Here is an 18,062-nt window from a genome sequence, read left to right as displayed (position 1 = left end):
ACACACACACACACACACACACACACACACACAGACTAAGCATGTTCAGTCAGTCGTTATTGGTCTGGAAAGCCTGGTGTTACAGAACATCTGCTGATGATTGACTGGTAACTATATACAGTAAAGCATGCCAGGGACCCTTAATACTGCTTGCCCACCTGAAGGGTATATGGTGTAGGTAATGAAACTGTATCCATAGAAACCACACACACACACACACACACACACACACAGACTAAGCATGTTCAGTCAGTCGTTATTGGTCTGGAAAGCCTGGTGTTACAGAACATCTGCTGATGATTGACTGGTAACTATATACAGTAAAGCATGCCAGGGACCCTTAATACTGCTTGCCCACCTGAAGGGTATATGGTGTAGGTAATGAAACTGTATCCATAGAAACCACACACACAAAAAAGTTTCTCACAGCGGAATGTTATAATATTAGTGTGGGCAGTGCATGTATACTGTATGTTTGTCTTTTCGTTTATATTTATATTTTCCTTCATGATCTGAACGTGTGTGTGTATATGTGGTCTTTTTTTTTTTTTTAACTTATTTGGTGTTCGTGCTCTGTTAAGGTTTACAATAGCCACCTATAACTTTGCCTTCACCTACCTCGACTTTGACCACAGTTTCCAGACGCCCTCAGGCACCTTTCTATTCGGGTAAGCCCAGAAAAGGGAGCCAGCATCCTGGGTCTTTCACTCTAATCCACAGCATGAATCCCTCCTTGGGGCTAACAGACTACCAGGGCTGCCCTACTATTACCAACACAGTCTGACTACAGGAAACAGCGTGCCATAGCTAGGAAGGTGAAATACCAATGTTACCCGACTGAAGTAGCAGAGAAGTAGAAGTGCAGCCTGATGACTAGCAGTGAACGAAGCCTCACAAGTGGACAGTGATGCAGATAGCGGCTTATCTTGGCCTTCGCCATCACACTGAAATTTGAAATCTCATTTTCTAAGGGTTTGGAAAAGCTTAATTGCAAATATGAGACAGACCTACAGGGAAAAGAGAATCATTACAGGGAAAATGAAGCAGCGAAAGGGCCACAGCGATGCATGTTAGCAGATTAACATGTGAAGCCTGAAACCAATGAAGGATTTCTCACCTCTGGCAAAGATGTTTATCTACTGTGTATCTATTTGTCCTCCACAATGAAATGAAAATGAGAGGGATAATGGATCAGCCCCCTTCCACTTATTGATTAATTTGTCTGTCCATCATGTGTAATATCTCAAGAGGACACAGATTGAATTACTCTGAAATTTTTTACCGCTGAAATCTGCATTTTCAAAATGACACCAGACGGCATGTGAGATGCGGCAGACTGCTATTACAGGTCAAACTATGGGGACATGATTGAGATTGTTCATGGTTATTCTGTTGCTTCGTTGTAAGTGCTTGTGTCTCTTTAAGAAAGACGGATCCAAACTGTTAATTTCATCTCTAATGGGACTGTGTTGTGTAAAATACTTATAGTAATGAGGTTATTATCAAAAAGAAACCAGTAAGTTTTCCTCATTGAGGAGGACACAACATTTGGATGGATCAGCTGATGGATTTGTAGTGTGTGTGTGTGTGCATGTGCGCGCCTCTGTGTGTGTGTATGTGCATATATGTGTGTATGAGAGAGGATAAGGGTGCTAGATGAAGCATGTAACAGTATTTGTCATGTCTTCATGGGAGGTCCATTCCTCTCCACGCTCGGACTGCGCTTGTTTATCAGCCGTTCTCCGACTGCCTTCTGTAGACAAATGGATCATTTCACACACAAGGATCTCTCCAGAATATTTACTCCATTTACAAAAGCAAAAAAGATTAGAAATCCAATTAGAACACAGCGAGCGAAAAAAAGCCTGTCCACCAAAGTATATCAGCTTTTGTCTCAATATGTATTTTTGCGTCAATTGCAAAATTTTTCAAGGTAATATCCAAAAGCTTATAGTGAAAATGCAGCCGCTCAATCTCTCTGTCAGTCACCCTGTGGCACTGCAACAACATCTCTCTTATATGAATGAAACTTTAACCCTGAACAGACGATTTTTTGCTGGCACCGGCACAGAAAAAAAAAAAAAAAAAAAAAATCTTTCGGCTGCACTCTGAAAGGGCAGTAGAGAAGAGAGAGAAAGAATCAGGAGGGATGGAGTGAGGAAAAAAGGAAAGAGAAATGAGAGGACGTGTACAGAGAGAAGGAGAGGATGGAATGAAAAGATAGAGAGAGGAGAGAAAGAGCAGCGAGAGCAACTCAAGGACGACTGTAGCCCTGTCTCAAATTCTGCCTCGCCAGTCAAATCCATGAGACTGACATAATGTTCCCCCTCTGAATCCACGGAGCGTTTTTAATGTCAGGTGGGGAGATGGGTATCACACAGTGCACCGATTCACCCCCATCTGATGAGGGCAGATAGTTATGGTTCAATTCTAAGAGACCCAGCAAACCTCTTTTCAAAGCCAGAGCCAGGGAGAACTGGCTGGGGTGCAATGGAGGGGAATTCAATAATTCACCTTCTGTATGTAAGGGCCAATGCACTCCAGCAAATACATACTTGAAGCACATACAGTTCAGAGCGAGGAAAAGGGGAAAAAAGAGGATGGATAAGTCATGGGGAAAGACAGCAATGCTGCGCTTGGCTGGCACTGCAGCTACTCCGGCACTCTTTGGCAGCATAAAGTGAATTTAAGAGTTTGTGTGTGTGATTGATGATCTGTACGTAAGTCCATTAAGACTGTGTTTCTGCGCTCAAACAGTATGTGTGTTTATGCAGTTGTGCATTTGTGCGTTTGTCTTTTGGGGCCTTTAGTCCTTTCAGTTTTCTCTTCTACAAGGTCTGCTGACTTGTGTAGCACTGGCCAAAGAACAGAGCACAAAAGGCGAGCGGCCGTGCTGTTCTGACATCCCACGCCTAACTGCCAAACAGAGCACAGCATTAGGAGATCTGAGAGACAGTGTGTGTGAGAGAAGAAGAGAGAGGGAAGACAGATGATAAACAGAAGAAAAAAAGAAAAGACAGAAGAACAACGCCTGGAAGAACAGACTGCAACTTCATTTAGCTGTCCACTTAAAAAAAACACTGTCACTTTCTATCAGGTTCCACACTGAGTGCATCTTGCCCATTAATTGGGGATAAACAAAATTTGAAAACTGTTCTCTCTCTCTTCTCTCTCTTACTGCTAACAAAGTGCCGACTCCTCTGTGGGATGAAGTCCAGTTTCGTATGGATGGACTTGTCAAACTTAATCTAGTCAGATAAAAACAAACACCTTTGCCAAATTGGTACATGCTGTAAAGCTCTCCGTTCACTGTGCAATAAGCAGACTCTCGATCAGGTTGTTCTCAGCTTTAGCAACCTTTAACATCATCTATTGTTTCCAGCAAATTACTGTTAAACACTATTTTTTTCAGTGGGGTTTAAGTTTACAAAGGCACTGGAATGCTGAAATAAAGGAAACGTCAAAATAAGGAAACAAATCAATGCAGTAAGACAGCATCAGGAGTGGCAAACTGAAGCTCTATTGATTCTTTTTTTTTTTTTTTTTACAAAAAAAGCTAAATTGGTGAGAGCTACTGCAAAAAAACTTTTAAGGTCAGTATATAACTTCTTAGTGAGTTCTTTATCCCAGTGGAAATTGGCTCTTCACCAATGTAGCATGATTGTCTTCAGAGCAGGAATTATTTTTTAGATGGTAACTACACCTTCAAATTCAACTATTAGTGTCTGACGTCCCATGTATGAGAGGCTCAAACTGAGGCTATGGTTAGCTAGTGCTCTGCTTCTTCTACTTATTGGTGCAGATGCTATAACAGTTGGAGGGCCAATGTACAAAATTGACCTCGGATTCTTGCCTAATATGTCACAGTTAGGAAGCTGCCACAGGATTCGCTGGAGCAAACTTTCATATCCAAGCAGACAGAAAGTGGCCGAATTTGACTGGAAAAGGTTGTTTTTACTCACAATATGAAATTTGTGGGATAAATCCCCTGTATCAAATCATATTACCACAACACTCAACCCTTTTTTTAGGGTGTAGTTACTCTTTAAGCTGAAGTATTAAGTGCAGATGCATAAAAAGCACAAGTCTTCACTGGATAATCAAAAGCAGTATCAGTCTGTCATGATGTTGATTCTATGTTTAATAAGTAAATCAAATTACACAATTAAAGGTTGACTTCAGGTGGACTTAACGTGAATAACATAAGTCTGGCACATTTGAAGGTTAAACATGCTCCTCATCTCTACGACAAAGTGAATATTTCTCTAAGGAAGTGCTGTGCCACAAGCAGTTGATTTCAGTTGAACATTCTGTTGCTAGTAGCAACCACTAGTGATCGAGTTCCATAGCACCTGTTTTGTCAGGTCTGTGCCCAGGCAAAAACTGACACTGTTGACCTTGTCTGAGCAGCATCTGTAGATGCTATTAGCCGTTAAGTGGTCGTCCGTTTGTGAGTTGTGATATTAGTTCAGTATACAGCTAAACAAGCCAGGCATTGGCAATCTGAGGATAATGTGGTGTTCCAACAACCAAGGTAATTTTTAAGATGCTGTTGGCCAGACTACATAACGATGGCTGCCGGCATGCCTTGCCATTATGTGCTGCATTGCAGTGGGTCTACGCAGCTGTCCCTGTTGCATCAAGCGTAGCAGGGGTGCGCCAAAAGTTCAAATTTGTTTAAATTAGACCTGAGCTGTGCTAACCTTTGTAGCCTATGGTTCAGCGTTTTCTGGCACTTATGAATCATCAAATTTTGTATCACCACTGACAGGTGCAGATCATATGAAATGCATTGTGTTGCATTGTAGCTTTGCTAGCAAAAAGTTTTTGAGGGGATGAGATGGTCCATAAATTTTCCACACATGAAATAGCAGAAGGTATATAGTGCACTATATTTAAATAGAATGATTTCGGTTCAACCCTGGTCTATTCTATTCTATTCTATTCTATTCAATGCTTTTCTACTCTACTCTACACAGTCCGGCTGGCTAGCTGTGACCCCATCCCCTTGCATGCTCGGCCGCCTCCATATTGCCCGGACACCAGGAGCGCCATTGCACAACGCTCCACTGGCTTTACATGCGACACGAGGCGGGAGCCGCCAAATTGTAGCACAAGCAATTGGTTTTTAATGCTTTGAGTAGCCCCCCGAGCTCATGAAGCTAGCACGCTTGGCTAATTTGATGTGATTCACTGAGCTGGTGGCAGGCTGTGTGAGTGTAAGGGGCGGTCTGCTGTGTATGTGGCTGGTAGTGGATATGAGCATGGGTCATAAAGGGAGACAGATTGGTAGCTATGATCCACTGACGGCTGTGACAGCTGGGGTTAGCGCCTAGCAGCCGTTTGGTGACAGAGAACACAATGGGGACAGGGCCATGGGGACGGATATGGCCACATGACTACTGCTGGCATAAAGGCATGATGAGATATACACCACAGTACAATGTGGCTAGTGGCTAATGCCAATGGCTCCAAGAGGCCTCTTAACATAAGGCTGGAAGATGGATGGTTGTCAGGCAGCCATACAGGCTGGTTGAGAATAACCAGTATGGACCATACATATGGCAATACATAATATCAGAACACACAAACATGTATCAGGAAAACATTAGCAGTTAGTAACAGGCAGACACAGCAGCAGCAAAAATAGTTAGTAGTTTGTTAGCAAGCTAGCTTCAATTCTATGTGAAAAAAGTGTCACCAGGAAAGTGCAGCCCTGACTGCAAAAGGTAGCAAGCTATGACAGGGAAGGGGAGGCTGGGTGAGTTAAGATACTCGTAGGAAAGGCGGGAGGTTGTGTGGCTGAAAGGCAAACTGAGTGGCTTGGAGGGCAGCTGCAGCTGGGTGTGGTGTGCGTGTGTGTGTCTGCCTGGCTGGTGGCCTGCTGCGACCAGATTACATGTTCACTGTCCCACAGCGGGAGTGGAAGTGAGATGGGTAGGACTGAGTGGTAAATGGCCACAGTGGGGAGCCATGCGGCTGACTGAGCACTCCTCCAGTGACTGAGTGCTGGACCATCAGCTGCAGAGTCCAGTGTTTCCCAATTTGTTCAGTTGCAGTGACTCACAAACAGTTCTTGACTCGGGCTGACAATGTTATTGACACGTTCATGGATTGCTTGAGGCAAACATAATCTTCCTTGCAAACTAAAACAGCAACAGCTAAAGAAACAGCTAAATTAAATATTAATTAATTTTATTTTCAGAGTGCCTATTAATGGCTACACCAGATGAAAATTTGCTATCTTGGTCAACTGTGACCCATTTTTCCTTTTTTCTCCAATGTTACTCAGTTTGCATTTACATTTTCCAGTGATAATTATTAAAAAAAAATGGCAAAAAGATACATTTTGACACTGGTGATGTAATTACTGTATATTACTGAATAATAATGTAGAAATCTTGCACAATAATTATTCTTATTTAAAAACATATTGTTATGAGGCTTTCAGGTTGTTTAGTTTCCAAAGTGTGTGTTGCAACATATATCTTAATTATTTCCCAAATATTAGGTCATAACTCCTAATTTTAAGGTGCTACCTATGCACCTGCATGCATATTCATTTGCTCATTAGTACAGAATAGAGAACTTAGATACTAAAGCATGATTTAAATTATGCAGCAGTGTGATTCATTAGAGGTAAAAGTTACCCTTAGGGTGGTAATTTCTTTCCCAATGAGAAAACAACTTTCTGCATCAACAAAATTACAACTGCTTCACAATATTTACATGCTTGTTATGTACTGTCACATACCTCACATTAGTATAGCACAGTTCTACAATAATGTGCTGTATTATACTGTATGAAATACTCCAGTGCACTTTTGCAATGCACTGTACTGTAGCAGACTTGAAGTCAGGGGTTTATTGAGAAAATTCTTGGTTTACGATTGAAAAGAATCAAATACATTTGCCCTTGACTGGTTCCCGGTCTCATTTGGTGAATGAACTGAGAGCAAAAGCGAACAAAGTTAACTGAATATGCTTCAGGGGCCACAAAAAGCCTCAAGCAAACATTAAAGCCTCTGGCAGAAAGATTTAAAACCTCTGAGCAACAAACCGAGAACACTTATGGTGCTAGGATCAATTAAAGCTAAGCTTAAAACAGTTTATTTAACTACTAATGCTCTTTGTTGCCTTAACATTGGGGAGACAGATCTGGGAAATATTCTAAACAATGCGGTAAGTACACATAGGAAATATGGATTGAAGACTGATTATAAAAGCAGGGCTATTTTAGGCTCTGATGACATAATATTCTTCAGTGGTTCTTAGATTTGAAATCACAAAGTGAAATATCTATCAAATCACATCCAAAGTAAATTTAGTTTTTATGAATAGAAGGAAAATATGATTTCGCCAGTGATTCAAATATTGGATAACTCATTCTGTGAACCCTCAGAAAACTAATGTTCTGCACTCTTCAGTACCATTGGATGCAATGTAACTAGCTCGTTGTAAACTGTGTTGTCGGTGAGCGAAATGTAATTAATGTTAATTTTTTTCCCTGTCGGCTGTCTCGGCTGGTAACCCAGAGCAACAGTCTACAGCCTGTCTGTTTTGTGCTGTGGTCTGGTAAATGACGCTGAATGGCTTCCTGGCACAACAAACACCTATAAACTGCCAACCAAAAAAATAAAACCAAATATGTTGCATGCTTAGGAAAGATGGAAACATGTGGTTATCAGAGTGGAACAATATGCTTTTATGGAGCTCTGTATGGTAACTGCAGGACAAAAGTAGTGTAATCATTTAGCTATCACAAGTTTTGATGTGGTACTGTACTGCCATGTGCATATATGCAATTTAGTTGGTTTAACATTTGACCTGCAAAAGAGGAAGAATGTGTCTTAAACGATTTTCCAGATAGAACTTATTTTTCTGATTAGTTTATATTGCTATAAATATACAAAAATCTGTCATGTTGTAAAACTATTTTCAGCACAAATGTAAAATAAACTTCCTTTAATGAATTCCTCCCAAAACCTTTCAGCAGCTCTGGCGAAACACAGTGCAGAAAGGAGAAACTAGAGGAAAACCATAGAAGGGTGGGCCCCATTGGGGATCAAAGGGCAGCTACTGCAGGTGAATGGTAGAGTACTTACTGTAGGTTGCATAACATATTGTTGATGAGGCATCCATGACGTACTCTGGACCTGAGGAGAAACACATAAAATGTAAAATTATGGTAAAAATTTTCCTCAGTCTTAGTCAGATCCAAGTAGTATCTCAAATAAGGCAATAAATGCTGTTCAAATATTCACAATATGTTCAAACACTCTGGAGTATGAGCGACTTAAAAAATGATTACACTGGTTTTAATGCACCAAAATGGCTGAACTTTACACAGATTAAGTTGTGCCAAAGAATTACAAAAAGAATTTGAAAGTCTGGAGGCAGCAAATGTCTCTCCTGCCTTCTCATTATTGCCAACAGTATGACTTGTGCATAGAGCCCATAAATTAGGTTCCTTCCCTATTATAATAATAACATTAATGCCATGCCCAGTGTTCTTGCAAAAGGGGTGAGGGGTTTTGAAAACTCTAGGGACAGACCGCTAGAGAGCACAGACAAATTCCAGCAGGATTTTTTTTATTTTTTTTTATCAAAAAATAAAAGGAATTTGAAAGTGGTGAACAGAGCTTTTCCTTTTTTTTTCGTGAGCCAGAATTCGGAAACATGCCGAGCTATTACCGGAGGAAATCATATACAGACATGCTTATTTACAAATGTGGATGAGAAAGTTAAAGAGATGGTGAAACAGTGACAGAGACAATGATCAAGAGACTGGAGGAATGGAGGAACAAACAGAGCTTTTAGATGTGCTGGAGAGAGGAATTAGCTTGTGGCAGACAAACACACAGGCTGGCCACTGATGCTGGTATAATGATTAGATTAAACAAAGACAAACATGGAATAATCTGCTATAAGAGCAATCAATCCTCTGAGCCAACCCAAACGCATGATTTGGATCCGCACCTAAACAAGCTTGATATCCTATAACATGAAGCCAAGTCTGTCTGTTTATACATGGCAATATTTGTTCTCCTCAGCTGAACGGGACGGCAGAGAGACACAGAGAAAGCTTATGTTTATTCACTTATCTTCAGCATTTCCTCAGCAAGATACTGCATGACCATCATGCGATCTGTTTAATAGAGCATAGGACTGTAGTCTTGAGACTGAGATGTCAGTCAGATTTAAGGCTCCTGTACAGTGCATGGGTTTGGGCTTTCCCAGATGAAAGAGGCCAAATTGATGTGAGAGAAATGTGGTAAAAATATTTGGTCATTAATCAAAAAAGGTCGGAAGCATCAGAAGTTCAGGACCAAAACCTAACACTGCTGCTACGACTCACATTTACAAACCAACCAATCAGAACAGAACATGAAATGAGGCAGAATGCATCAGTGAGCTTGCCTAGTACTAATGCTAAAAACATATTTACCTCAAACTCACTTCCCTCCTGTCCCTGGCCATGACCGGCTTCACATCTTCTCCTCATCCTCTTTGAATTTTTTTAGTGCATAGAAGAGCCAAAGCTTCTTTAATGTTTTTCTACATTTTTATAATATAAGAGCGGTGCAGATGGATGATGGGAGTTGATGACAAGCCTCTGTTTGTATCCGCTTTTTTTTCTATTTCCATTCTAGTGTTATCAGAGAGAAGGGTTACAGAGTTCAGGTAATTCAGATATGCACAAAATTGAACAAATTGTCCGACATGAGCATATTGATATGAACCATATTGGTCGTCTGTCCAATATATATACATATAGTTCTGATACAACCCATAGCCTAGAAGCTGCTCCTGATATAGCTTACAGCCTACAGCTTTGTCATCATGGTTACAATAATGAACACGTGGTTGAGCTTTTGGAACGCTCACGATTTGGTTAGGTTTAGGGAAAGATCATGGGTTTGGGTTACAGTAATTAAGGTTAGAGGACCTTGGTCGTCACGGTTCCAATAAAACGTCTGGTGTGACAGCCCTGTGACATATACAATGAAGTTCTAAGGTCTTAGACTTGACTTGGATTTTGTCAAACGACATAAAAAACAGCTCTGACAGACTGACAGAAGTTTGCTTTTTCTACAGGACAAAAGTTAATAAGGTAAGACTTATTCTACAGCTGCAGAAGGTTCAGTGTGAGTGAATGGTATTATGTGCATGACCTAAGAAGCTACCTCTGGCTGAACTTCACAGCTCGTGTTACCATTTAAAACAGCCTGTCAGCCAACAAGCCAAAAAGCTGGTCAGTCAGTCGTTCAGCCACGCGGTCAGCCAGTTGGCCTGCCACCCAACCAGTCACACGTAAAGCTAAACATTCAGCCAGTTCGCTAGTTAGTAAGCCAGCCAGCCAGCCAGCCAGCCAGCCAGCCAGCCAGCCAGCCAGCTAGCCACACATCCAACCAGTCAGTCACATATTTAGTCCCCCAGTGAGCTGGTCTGCAGAGTCAGTGATGTAAACCAGGCCGCTGCTGGCTGGCAGCACTAGCTGAGATCTTGGTAGTGATCTGGCCGCGGCTGGCTCCCGTCATGTGGATCATCAAAGCTGATTTTCCAGGAAACAAAGCCAATCATCATTCAAGCTAACCGGAGCCAGGCTTAAAGGAACACCAGAACACTGCTGTTGGCATGGGTCATTTGAAGATTTGATAAATCAAGGTGATCAAAATAGTAGCTCAAAAAATATCCTCTCACCATAAACATAATGGCATGAATGGCATATACCGTCATTTCTATGCACCTTGAGATTTTCATTATAAAGGCAATAGTTTCCATCATAAAAGGAAGTGATTTCCTTTTGTCTGGCTTATATGCCTGCCTGGCTTGTCTTCTCTTTTTCTTTTTCCTCTGTGTCTTTGTACTTGAACAGAAGATGAAGGACTCACCTTCCTGCCGTGACTGGCTGAAGGGCAATATTACAGGAAGCGGCGGCAGAGCGGCCTGATATTGAAACTGTGAGGATTAATATTCCTCAAAAGCCTGACCATTGTTTTTGATAAATCAATTTGGGAAGCCTTCCGAGAGCGGATTAGAGGCGCGCCTTGGCCCACTTTTCTCCCTCCTCCTCTTTCCCCTACCCCTCCACCGCAGGTACTGGACCAGAGTTTTAATCAAGCGTGCCTCAAAGACGGGCAAAGCAACCTTCAGCAACAACCGCTCACCGTCCGCCCACCCCTCCCACCTGAGCCATCGGCTATCACCATCACCACCACCCGTACTATCCTTCCTGCTCTCCCTAGTTGTCTCTCTCTCCATCTGTCCCTTCTATTTTCCCATCTATCCTTCATCTCCTTTCTCTTGCTCGCTATCCTCGTCTGCCTGTCTCTGCATACCAAACAGAGCCGATGTTAAACGATAGCGTCTGAGCGAAGAGGGCACAGTGGCAGTGCCTCTTGATGTTTAGATTTGGCAAAGGGTGCTGCGTGAAATGTGCAGTGACGGAAAACGGGGTAACGCTCTTGACATCTAGCACAGCCAATTTTCACGTTCCTGTTGTGTTCTGTTTCATTACTCCACAGATCACAGCCATGAGGAACGGTGGAAATTCACTTTGGAAGAGGAAGTGATTGTATCGAAGTTGGCAAAAATAAAATTAAATAAAAAAAAACTTCTTCATTGCATTACCAGCTACAGGAGCACAAAGGAGGTCAGGAAACTAGGAGGGAAGAAATAGTTTGTTTTTCCTAGACACTTTCATTCTTGATGGGTGATTTTCTTTTTTTTTCTACCCTGTCAGCCTTTTTTAATCCCTTTTTTTTGTTGCTTGTTTTCTGATGCCTGTTGTGTTTGCCGCCTACGAAACAGATGTCATCGAGCACAGCTGGAGCGGTGGAGAAACTATGAGAGAAGAGAGAACCTCACGCTGTTTTGCAGCCCGCCCCCTCTCTTCTATCTACCCTACACAAAGCAAACTCTCCTATTATACATACACACAGGCAGAAGTCTACCCATAATGCAGTGCATTATGGCCCACCTGATATGTGGAAACGGGGGAAGCAGCGATGAAGGGCGTGATGGAGGTCTGTGCGATCATGCGGTTGGTGGCGATGCTGTAAGGCGAGGAGTAGAACCTGGGAAGGGACAAAGAAAGGGAGAAAGAGGGAGGGAGAGAAGGAGGAGAGGAAGGAGGAGAAAAGGGAGGACATAAGGATGAAAAAGAGTAGAGAGAGAGATAATAAGTCTGTCAAATTCATTTTAGGTATATAGAACATAATATAAATATAACACAAAAAATGGGTTGTTAACTGACACATCTTTGTCTATAGAATATTTCTCTGTCTATATAAAAGCACACACACACACACACACACACACACACACACACACACACACACACACACACACACACACACACACAGACTATGGATTTGTCCTGTAGATTGTTCCTGAGCAAACACTTGGCCGTACATTGAACACCACATAAAAGTTTCATGAAGTGTCTCATAGGATTCTCAATTGAAAAGTCAGGTTTTATCACATCAAACGGAGCTTTGTCATCCTATAAAGTGGGAGGTTGTCTGTATTTCTTTCACCACATATTCCAGCACTAAGGCTACACTGTGCCGGGGCTGGCTGGCTGGCTTAAGTAGCACGCTTGTGCGCTGAGCTTGGAGAAAACTCAATGCATTTTAAGAAGCTAAGGTTTGACATGAGCTGCGGAGAAGTGAGGTGGTCGGCTACGCTACTTTATCTTATTGCTGAAGGTTTATAGCAACCGAATGTTGCAGAGATCCCACGGGAAGCTAAGTGGAACGTCCAATAGTCTCTGTCACCTGAGCTGAAGATCATATTACTGAGGCTGAGGATATTATGTACTAGGCTTCAGGACACCACACTGGGTTTGAACATTCAGAATTAGCTCTTTATGTCGTGTATTACATTATATTTTAACACTATTGTTCTGGAGTCCTAGTCCTAGTTGGTTTATCAGCTTTATACTTTATGGCTTTCCCTCATTTTAATAAAAATTGCTGATGAACATGATTTTGAACTGATGACACGTTTCACAACTCAACTGCAGAGGAAGACCCCGGCTTACCACAGACATGGTCGAATACAATGGATTTTCATCGGACTCTATATATGTAATTGATGTTTAAAGAAGCATGACAACTCCCAAATTCCATTGGGAGTCAATTCTAGTCTATTTGAATTTCTTTTATTGGAGTTGTATAATAGTTTGTTCATAAGAGGTCTAATTGGGGGTTAGACCTCTCTTAGGGCAAACTAACCTCAAGCATAAGTAATGTCACTATGTCAGATAACATACTGTATCTTAATTTTTGGCAAGATATATATATATATATATATATATATATATATATATATAAACATATACAGTATGTCTGTTCATGCATAGGCCATTCAACATACAAAACATAAAATATGTCCTTGTGTAGTTAAATAACAGAGCTTTATATATTTTGTCACCTTCATTAAATGTGCAAGCTCAGTTTGTGCCAAAGGGAAGCATTACCACTTCAATAACTTTCTACATATTGAGTTTTAATAAGGTCAGTGGAGAAGAAAACATACTGTATATTTGAAAAAACGTTGATGTTTCAATTATAATTATTATTTTTACACATACAGCAGTGGGGTCTGTGAGATGCCAAACAATGAAGAAATACAAGCAATGTCAACAGAACAATGAATAAAAAAAATAAAATAATAATAATAAAATACCCTTTACATGCCACTAATGAGATGACACTTTTTACTTTTTTCACTCTTTTTAGGTTGGACTTTGTCTTGATATGGGCCAAAAAAAAAAAAAAAACTTTTCTTTTTGCTGTTCTCTTATTAAAGTATACAGTTGAATTTATTCAACTATTAATACAAACTAAAAAATGTAAATTCTGTCCCACAATAGCATATATACGCATTATATATGGATAATTTTCATCATTATTATATTTTCCATTCACTAATCCAATTTGCACTTGCATTTTGATATACTAGTAAGCATAGTCTGACAAATGTGAAGTGGCATTTTTGTTTTACATTTTCAGCTTTAGTCCCACTGCATTTTCATTTTCTACTTTGCATTAACATATGAATTAAATTGACTATATATTTCTACATTCTTAAATTCACCATATTTTTTCATTCCTACATTGTGTTAAGATTTGAATAAAGTTGACTACTTTTACGTTCTTTGCTACTTAATTCACCCTATTTCCCCTTTTTTCTGGAACACGATCATTAGGCTAAACTTCAGGTTGAACGCATTAAGAGAGAATTGTTCGCTTACTTGCAGGTCTGTTGCTTATATCTGTGGGAATATAATTTGGCGGATTTGCAGCAAAGCAGGCTTTTACATGGCAGGCTGTGTGTAATGAGTGATGCTATTCATCCAGTTTTTTTTTTTTTTTTTTTGGTTGAGATTGACTCTGAGTCACGGGGGGATAAGTGGTTTAAGAAGCGGGGAGTCAGGAGCTTCCTGTGGATGACTGAGGCCAGAGGGAGATAGGGGAGAGCCTCAGCACTCTCCTTCCTGCCTCAGTACTGCAGGGAAAAATAAAACACGTCGCAGGGTCATTTATTTCCACAGCACCATTAAGTCATGACATAAAGACGCAGAAACACACAGGAACACACACGCATACTTACAGACCCAAACACACGTTAACACACACAAGCTCACTCAGCTACCCTCTGCCATGCCTCACCCGACCCCACCAATGAAAACTGATGGTTGATGGTTCATATAGATTTCCTTAATCAAACAGTTACAAAGTGCAGACACTACATTAATCTTCATGTATGACATTGGTATTGATGAGGGCCCATTGAGCCAAGAGGTGAGTGGAGTAGATGGTGCCAAGGATGGATTGACCATCAAGCTCTTACCCATTCTGCATTGCAGCGGGATCGTATGTTAACGCCATGCCAGTCTGAAAGAGAAAAACCAATAAACACGCAGGATTAATCACAAATTAACAAGAGTTGAAAAAAAAATGTATAAAATAAGATAACAATGCTACAAATGGTGTGTCACATTTGATAGGTAAAACTTTTTTCCTGTCATTTGCACACCATCAAAGGAATACATAACATTTTGCTTTTTTGGTGAGAATTCAATGGAAAACAAACAACATATAACATGTTAATTAGTAAGCTTCAGAGCCAAGCTAGCTGTTCCCCCTGTTCCCAGTCTTTGTGCTAAGCTAGGCTAACACCCTGCAAGCTCCAGATTCAAATCTAGTCTTAATTAAGTAGAACCAAACACTAAGAAGCAACCAGAAATCCTGCACACAGTTGGTCACTTTATTCAGTCGCAGCACATCAGTAGGTTCACTTCAGTCAGGTAAGAGTAGTCCTTGTAAAGGATATAGTATGTATACATTGGAGATGTACAGTACATGTTCATTGGACCGCATTCTGTGACTGTTTTCTCTGTGCCGGTACTGGCACTGTACGTCTCTGGGAAATCTGTCGATATGTTCCTGAGAGAATGTCACCAAGATAATTCGCTGTACCTTTATTGTACTTGGGGAATAACATGATTTAGACCCTGATTCTTTTTGTTCAAAATAAATTAAATCAAATCAAAATCAGCTCATTTCAAATTGGAAAAACTGACAAGTGACAAAGCCAATGTGGGGAAAAGTTTAGTCAATAGGACAAAGTGAATTAGTATTGAGGACGCCTCCTTTGCCATTTCAATCACGTACAATCATGCTTTTATAAATGAGAGGAAATGAAGAAATGCCCTTTGGAGAGAAAAGGAGTGAGCGGAAAACGGAGTTCTTTGTCTGGTGATGGTGTGTGTGTGTGTGTGCATGTGGTTGTAAGTGTGCATTATGAGTGTGTGTGTGTGTGTGTGTGTGTGTGTGTGTGTGTGTGTGAGAGGCCCTCTTAGAGTCCAGGAGAGAAACCTGTGCGCCGCAATCCGTCATCTGCATTCCTGAAGGTTCTCTCCCGGAGGAGAGCTAATCCGATTTCTTTTAACGGGAGGCTGCTGAGGACGGCAGATTTCATCAGCATACACACAGGCGCACACACGCACACACAGGCGCACGCGCGCGCGCGCACACACACACACACACACACACACACACACACACACACACACACACACACACACACACACACTCCCTTTTCTTGCCCTTCCTCTCTCTCTCTCACTTTGCTCTCCCTCCCTCTCCTTCCTTTCTTCATCATCTCATGTTCTCTTCCTCTCTTCCCTTACCTTTCTCTCTTCATCCCTCACCCACCGCATCTCTTAATCTACCCCCCCCCCTGTCTTTCTGTACCACTCTTTTGCCCTTGTTCCTACACCGGGCTACCTACACTGAGCTGTGCTGTTGAGGGAATAGTGGCTCAGAGGAGCAGGGGGGATCAGGGAGCCTGGACCAAACCCACGAGAGCGAGCAAAAACAGAGAATCTCCACCGAATGACTAAGCCCTCGCTGACACTACAGATGTGTGGACGCGTGAGTGCGTGGTGGTAGGCCTTTGTGTTCAATATGTGCGAGAGTGCATTTGCAGAACTGGTTAAAAAAAAAAGAAAAAAAGAAAAAAGCCGTCCAGAGAGGATGAAGGCACTTGCATCTGTCCATGTAGTTTATTTGTGTATTTTCACCATCAGTGTCTATGAATGTCCCTTTCTGTGAGTCCATACGCGCAAAGCTGTCTGTGCATGTATTTATACACCCTCTTTACGCTGAATGTGAGATCAAGAGAGTCTCTGAGCATGCCTATCTGTTTTGTGTGCGCTAGTGTGTGTTCACATGTGCGCTAATAGCACTGGCAGACATGGCCAGCTGTCTGGTGAGGCTGATAACTCCCCTAAGTGCTGCTCTTGGTTCCATGTGCTGATGAATTCCACAGCAGAGAAGCTCCTGGCCGGGGACCCTGCATGGCCAATGACTGATTACTGATGCAGTCAGCTTTTGGCTCTGTTGCTACGAGGGTTACGGAAAAGACAGTTTGTGTATGCTTTTGTCTGAGCTTGATCCAAGAAACAAAAAAAAAAAAAAAAACCCTAGACGACATATATTGTACAGACTCACTGAACAAAGCTTGGCCCGGGGAAAAGCTGCCGCGGACAGACCCCGCTTTCAAAGACGGAGTAGCTATGTATGTTCATTTTGCATGTTAAGTTAGGTCAGAATTGAGTTACGCTTCCTCACCTCATTCAGTGATTTAACAGAAAGATTATGAATTTCAAGATTTTACATAATCACACTCAAAAGTTTAGCAAGTTGTGCAGAATTGTTTTGCATTAATATCTTCTCATCTGTGCTCTTGGGTGTACAAAATGCATTCTGTCTGACTAATGTCTTTTCAATGCAAATGTAAATGTATTTTATCATAGCAATAAAGCAGTTTTTTATGTGTACTACTGTGTGCATCGATGTATGTTTGCATACATGTGTTTAGTACACAGATGTTAAAACATGGTCAGGTGAGGACAGCCTGTATTAGGCAGCTGTAATGACACCTGTGCTGTACTGCTCTTATACAGGAAACTGAGCCGAGCCATTGTCTCTTGTCCTCACACACTCACACACTCACACACACACACACACACACACACACACACACACACACTACCACAACAACACACACACACACACACACACACACACACACACACACACACACACACACACACACACACACACACACACACCACACACACACGCTTCCTTCTTGTATTTTGCCTCCATAACCACAGATTCACTCCTTATTATTTTCTTTTTGCCTCGTGGCCACACACATAATACACACAACACACACACACACACACACAACACACACACGACAGCGAGCGACATCTGTCAGGCTTTCACACCAGAGTGGAAAGCCGGATGTATATTTTTTCCCATTTTTTTCATTTTTCCCCTAGAGTAGGGGTGCTTTTGAGAAAGCGTGGACTTGTTTGAAAGTTTTTTTGTGTGTAGGAGTGTGTGTGTGGGAAAGAGAGCGAGGAAGTGAAAGGAGAGAGAAAGAGATAGGGAGGGAGAAAAGAATGAGCACCCATGGCGCTTACGCTCTGCGTGTGTTGTGTGTGTTCGTCGAACCCTCCTAATACAAATCGAGGA

The 18,062-nt window shown here is 41.6% G+C and overlaps 1 protein-coding gene across 5 annotated transcripts in view; it reads right to left on the bottom strand.

Annotated features, from left to right (window-relative positions):
• The window catches only part of LOC111223252 (RNA-binding motif, single-stranded-interacting protein 3), a 270,217-nt gene that overhangs the window by 17,267 nt on the left and 234,888 nt on the right, over positions 1–18,062 (bottom strand). For all 5 annotated transcript variants that reach the window (XM_022747322.1, XM_022747323.1, XM_022747325.1 and 2 more), the window contains 3 exons: positions 14,863–14,906; positions 11,984–12,080; positions 8,106–8,156 (listed from right to left, as the gene is read on the bottom strand). In XM_022747322.1, the coding sequence (XP_022603043.1) occupies positions 8,106–8,156; positions 11,984–12,080; positions 14,863–14,906 (192 nt within the window). The remainder of the gene's footprint in view (positions 1–8,105; positions 8,157–11,983; positions 12,081–14,862; positions 14,907–18,062) is intronic.

Source organism: Seriola dumerili, unplaced genomic scaffold, assembly GCF_002260705.1.
Source record: "Seriola dumerili isolate Sdu_G_001 unplaced genomic scaffold, Sdu_1.0 BDQW01000110.1, whole genome shotgun sequence".
NCBI lineage: Eukaryota > Metazoa > Chordata > Actinopteri > Carangiformes > Carangidae > Seriola > Seriola dumerili.
The sequence above is the reverse complement of the archived record's forward strand: the minus strand, read 5'-3'. Positions and strand labels throughout refer to the sequence as shown.